This window comes from Lynx canadensis, chromosome F1, assembly GCF_007474595.2.
Source record: "Lynx canadensis isolate LIC74 chromosome F1, mLynCan4.pri.v2, whole genome shotgun sequence".
In the NCBI taxonomy this organism is placed as follows: domain Eukaryota; kingdom Metazoa; phylum Chordata; class Mammalia; order Carnivora; family Felidae; genus Lynx; species Lynx canadensis.
The window spans coordinates 41379132-41385131 of NC_044319.2; the positions used below are offsets into that span (position 1 = coordinate 41379132).

A 6000-nucleotide genomic window follows, 5' to 3' on the forward strand; every position below is an offset into this window, starting at 1 on the left:
ATAACTAGTAAAATGGTAGTCCGGTCTCCTGACTCTTGGCCCGGTGCGTTTCCGGCACACCCTGGGCTGCAGCCAGAGGGAAGGCAGGAGGGGTTGGGTGGGGGCTGCTCGGTGCCCCTGGGACGAGGCTAGGAGAACGTGAAAGGTCAGTGGGCATCCCCAGCCCAGTGTGAGATGACGGGGCTGGGCAGGGAAACGGTTCAACTGCAGGATGGGGCCAGGTCTGACCAGAGGGGACCCCACCCTACCTGGCGACAAGGAATCTGAATCCCCCGGGGCCCCTGGGAGTCCTCTACTTCGCCCCCATTCATTTTACCGACGGAAAAACAGGGCCAGACAGAGGAGGTGACCTTGCCCCCCCTCCGTACCCCGCCTTCCAGTGGGACGGGAGTGGCACCCCTAGAAGCAGCCGCGAGCGCGCTTCCCGCGGGCAGGGAGTGAGGGCCTCCGCGTGTCCCATGCAGGGCGAGGACAAGGTGTTCCGGCGCGCGCCGTCCTGGAGGAAGCGCTTCCGGCCGCGGGACCCGCACGGCGGCCTGCTCGGCGCCTCGGCCGAGACGCTCCCGGCCGCCTTCCGCGTGGCCACGCTGGGGCCGCTGCAGCCGCCGCCCGCGCCGCCGAAGAAGATCACGCCGGAGGGTGAGTGCCGGGCCGCCGGAGGGGCCTGCGGGCGCCGCTGCACTAACGCTGCCGCCGGGCCGGCGGGCGGGCGGGCCCCCGGAGCGCGCGCACTAACCGCCGCTCTGTGTTCTCCCGCGGCCGCCGACTCCTCCCAGCCGGGACGGCGGGGGCGCAGAGACTGGAGCCCTCCACGGTTCGGACCTACTCCTGCTGACCCCCCTCCCGCCCCGGCTCTCGCGGGGGTGTGCCCGTGGCGCGGGGTAAGTGGGCCGGGCCCGGGCCGGACACCCCCCCCCCCCCGCCCCCGCCGCCGGCGGCCCCCGCTCGCGCGCTGTGCACCTGCCAGGCCCGCACTCGTCCGGCTTGCCCTGCCCGCTGCCGCCGCCGCCGCCCGGGCGCTTGGCGCTTGCAAGCTCGCTGCGCATGCATGCGCCCCAGACCCCCAGGGACGACTCCCAGCTCACCGTGCAATGCATCTCTCTCTCTCTCCTTCTCTCTCTCTTTCTCTTTCTCTCTTTCTTTCCCTCTCTCTCTCTTTCAGCTCGCTCCCACTATCTCTATGGACACATGCTCTCCGCCTTCCGGGACTAGCCACGGCCCCCAGGGCCAGCGTCCTCCCGCTGGGTTTCACAGGCTCAGCTGGCCCTGGCCTCTCCTGCTCGTTCCCTGGTCCTCTCACGGCTCCTAGTCTCGTCGTGACTTTCTGGTTGCCCTGGATCTCAGAATATACTCGTCCACCCCCTTCGGCATCCCACTACTCTGAGTCCCACCGTGTGTCCTTTGTAAGTCTCTTGTGGCTGTGCCTGGGACTCGAGGTTGTCCATGCTTGGGATTCTGCAGAAGGGACAGGACAGCAGTAGCCCAGGCGGGGTTGTGACTTCACCTCCCTCTTCTGGGCCTAGCCAGCCTGTTCTGGACTGCGACCTCCACCAGATACCAGGATGCCGTGCCAAGGGCTGAGGATGGCCCTTCCAAGAAAACGGCACTTCGGACTCTGCCTTGCTCAGGCTATTGGGCCTTCTGGTCCCCGTGCACATCCTGCTTGTCTGATATCTGGTTTGGGCACCCCCCAGCATTAGCCCCTTTTCCCACCTTATCTCCACAACGGCAGCTCCTGCCTCCGGAACCTCTTTGGGGGCTGGGAGGGGCTGCAGAAAGCCCCATTCTCCCTCAGATGGTGAGGCTGGGGAGGAGGAAGGCTAAGGTGGTGATTCCAGGCTCTTGCTTAAGATGAATCCCAAATGTGAGTTGGGGAAGAATCTGAGAAAAATGGGCCTCTGAGCTTTGGGCCAAGGGTAAGGATGGGGAAACTCTCAGCCCTCATACCCAGTAAGAAGTGCAGGCAGGTCAGCTGGACAGAGAGCCAATGGCCTGCAGTAGCCTTAAGTCCAAAGAGTGGTGGGAACGCCTCCTACCCCAGCGGTAGGGTGGAGTTGCTGCTGGGGCAGGGCTAGGGGTTGTGTGGGGTCCTGGCTCTGGGGACAGAAGAGAGCTACCCATACGCCATCTATTCTGCTCAGCATCCCCTCCCTTGCTGTCCTCCTCTGTCCCACTTTAGTAATCCAGTCCCTAAGAATATACCCAGTGGGTGGATTGAAGATACACTGACCTTCAAATCAGATGTGGGAAAAAGGTAGTCCGGGGTTCTCTTCCCCTGATCTCTTAGGAAGAAAATAAAGCTTCCGGGTCCAGGAAATCCAGTGTCGATGAAGGTCTTCACTCTCCTGCTTGCCCCTAAATCAGCCAGTCCTTGTTCAGGGCTCTCTCAGTGTGCAGGGACTGCCTCCTCCAGAAATTCCTGAGCCCCACCCAGCTTCCACCATTTTAATTGCTTCCCTCACGCAGCACGGTGGCAACCGGGGCTGGGGGATACAGGTCCTAGTTTGGTCGGAATGTCATTCCCAAGAAACCCGTCTTAATCCACTTCCTCGTCCTGCCAAAATGCCTGGACATGTTTGGGGCCCAAGTTCAGGGGGAGTTGATGGAACCCAGGGCTTCATCCAAGTGAGAGGAGAGGACACGTGTCTGGAGCATGTTTCCTGGAGAGGTGCCAGTTCGTCACCTACAGGTGGCCGAGCAGCTGGTTTGCAACCTGATCGACTTGGGTTCTGAGCAGGGGCTCAGCTAACAGGTGGGATAGTGGGTCAGAGCACCCTGGCCCGCAGGAGTGATGGAGCCTGGGACGAGGCCAGGGCTCAGAGCCTTCTGTTTTTCGGCAGAGCAGAGGTCTGCCAGGGGCGGGGCTGGGTGGGCTCCCCTAGGTGTGGGCAAGGCCCCCCACCTGCCCTTGTTCTCCCTGGTTGTTCCTCGCCCTCCCTGTCCGTCAGCCTGCTGCAAATGGAGCTGGACGCGTTCTTGAGCAGAAAATGAGTTGGGTGGAGAGAAAAAGCCCCTATCCTTGGGTAATGGATGTTACGATTATGGAGAAACCCCAGGTTCCTAAGATTGGTGGAGTTGGGGATCGCAAAGCCATCTGACTGTGTCAGGGGACTTTTGACAGACTAGCTCAGTGGGAGATTCAGCCCCATCTTCTCCTCTACAACTTGACCCTGTCATGGTTGGCCATGTACCTGGGTCTCTTCAGGGCATCTGGGGAGGTATTGCAGGGAGGTGATGGACAGGAGAACTTGTCCATTCAGTGATGGAAGGCTGTTGTCTTGCTGTATCCCTTGCCTCACAGTCCGCGTATTTTTTATTTGGAGAGTCACCAGTGACCCGAAGCCCCCTCACCAGCCTGCTGTATCTTGTCAGTTCCCTTCTCAGTACTGTACTGGCCCAGTGCGTCAGGAGTGGATGTGCGGGGGTGTATGAGTGTGATTGTGTACGTACCAATAAACAACCCGATGGTTTTAAGACAACCTACACATGGCTCTGGTCTTTTTTTTCAAAGTTTTTTATTTATTTTTGGGACAGAGAGAGACAGAGCATGAACGGGGGAGGGGCAGAGAGAGAGGGAGACACAGAATCGGAAACAGGCTCCAGGCTCTGAGCCATCAGCCCAGAGGCCGACGCGGGGCTCGAACTCACGGACCGCGAGATCGTGACCTGGCTGAAGTCGGACGCTTAACCGACTGCGCCACCCAGGCGCCCCTCTGGTCTTTTTTTTTAACTTAGCGTTCAGCTGACGTGTCCAGCTTCTTCCACCGTCCTACGGCTGTGCTCCTCTGGGAAGTCAACATCAGAGTTTTAAAAACATACAGTCAGTAACCTTCTGTTTACTTACATAACCATGGGGTTGCTAGAGGTTAATGTGCAGGTTGCCTGTGCCAGGGGAGTTGAGGAGCGCCGATGCTGGACCTGATTTATTCCTTCTCCCTCTCTACTCACCTGGTCATGCTCCACTGCCTCGTGGCCTTTCCCACGGCCCCCAGGGCTGCTGCTGCTGTAGGCCCCCTGCTCGGGATCACTGCAGCAGCCCCCGCAGCCTGTAGGTCAGAGGCCTGCTCCCTCCACATGGCGTGACAGGCTGCCTGCGACTTGGCTCCAGGCTCCCGCCCCTCCTCTCACCAGTCTGAGTCCGCCGACCTCAGAAACCTGTGTCCGCCAGCCCCATCAGCAGAAGGCAGCAAGAGTGCCTCTTGCCTTTGCAGCGCGAACCTTCCAGACCCACCTGGAGCATCACCTGGAAGGCAGGACCAGCCCCTCCCGGGCGGAATTGGAGAAGCGACAACCCTTTGCTCGCTGGCACTCTGGAAGCCACCGTGCCGTGTGGTGCCTCTCCTTGTCTCTTCCCACACGGCGCTGTGAGGGAGCCCCTCGGGTCTGTCTTCTTGATCTCCGTATCCCCTCGATAGACACGCTCGAGAGAATAAATGAACCGACCTTATCTCAGAGGGTTCTTATGAGGATGATTATTAAATAAAGCTCAACACTACCGGGAACTATTGTGTGCCAGATGCTGTTCTAAGCATGCTCAATGTATTAGCTCACTTAGCCCTCACAACTCTGTGTGGTGTTATCTTCGCCATCTTGCAGAACAGGAAATTGTAAGGCTAAGAACCACACTTCTTAAGTGTGGTTAATTGTAAGGCTAAGCTGGTGAGAGACAGACGTAGGTCCCAAAGCTAGCGCGGGGCCCCATCCTTAACTGTGACACGTATGTGAAAAGTTCTGACCATCTGCCAAGAGCGCTTACCACTTACTAAATGTTACTTCTCTCTTTTTTACTTTTTTTTTTCTACTTCTCTTTTAAGTGAGCTCAAGCCTCTGTCCCTTGGCTAAGCCTCCCCCAGTTCCCTGTCCCAAACCCACACTCATGCTGGAGCGCCTGGGTGGCTCAGTTTCCGAACCCACCCTCCTGCGGTGCTTGGCTTATGTTCGTCTTTGGACTGTGTTTCTTCTCACCTAAATTGTGAACCCCCTGAGGACAGCACAATACGCCATATCCTTCCCAAGGCTAATGCCGTCCCAAACACTGATGGTACGGGAAGGCGGAGTCCACCAGCACCCGTGACAGGGTGCGCCCCGGACAAAGCCACCTGTGACCCGGAGAGGGCACACAGGTGAGGGAAGGTGCTGGCCTTGTGTTTACACACCTCTGGGGTCCCCCCTCACTCCCTCCATGACCAAAGGTAGAATCGACCAGCCTTGGTGGCCAGCTGGCCACAGGATGAGATCCGAAGGAACTCAGAAAAACTTTTTTGGGATGGGAAACTGTTTCCCAGTGTTGCCATCCACTGGGATGGGGAATGTGGAAGGAGCAGGCTTATGTGGAAATGTGAGTTTCGTTGTAGACCTGCTGAGCTTGAGATGAGATCCCAACATCGTGTTTCTGTCAGCATTTGTAGGAAAGAAGATTCTAGGTTTCTTTCCCAGAAAGAACATGCCTCCCCTAGGGATGTTCTAAGCAGAGCAAGAGGCATAGAGTCTGGGTCTGGTTGTTGCCCGTGGCTGAGGGGTGAGGCACAGCCCAGATTGCCGTGGGGTGGAGATTTGGGGTTCCCATATGGGCCTGGACTATAGGTCCTTAGCCAAGACCCCAGCCTCACCTGGAACCTTCAGTCTTTCCTGAGTTTCGGCACACCTTTAGGCATCTCTGCCCGAGCCTGGAGCCCAGAAGCCAGGCAGTGAGACAAGTCCAAGGGGGGGGGGGTGTGACATCTTGGGGGTAGGGTTTTATCCATGACAGAACCTGAACTGAGGGGACTCCTCTCCTTTCACCCTCCATTGTCTGCCCCCCTCCACCTCCCTCTCCAGGTGCAGCATTAAAATTTTTTTTTAATGTTTATTATTTTTGAGAGAGAGAGAGAGAGAGACCAAGCAGGGAAGGGGCAGAGAGAGAGGGAGACATAGAATCCGAAGCAGGCTCCAGGCTCTGAGTTGTCAGCACAGAGCCCGATGCGGGGCTGGAACTCACAGACCGCGAGATCATGACCTGAG

At 58.2% G+C, this 6000-nt stretch overlaps 1 protein-coding gene across 3 annotated transcripts in view; it reads left to right on the forward strand.

Moving 5' to 3' along the window:
- The window catches only part of PPFIA4 (PTPRF interacting protein alpha 4), a 51228-nt gene extending 47745 nt beyond the window's left edge, over window positions 1–3483 (forward strand). For 2 of the 3 annotated variants that reach the window (XM_030302519.1, XM_030302524.1), the window contains exons 29-31: window positions 465–639; window positions 777–881; window positions 1163–3483. In XM_030302519.1, coding sequence (XP_030158379.1) covers window positions 465–639; window positions 777–835 — 234 coding nt within the window. In that variant the 3' untranslated portion in view covers window positions 836–881; window positions 1163–3483. The remainder of the gene's footprint in view (window positions 1–464; window positions 640–776; window positions 882–1162) is intronic. The other variant, XM_030302523.1, reaches the window with a different exon arrangement.
- The last annotated feature ends 2517 nt before the right edge of the window (window positions 3484–6000 follow it).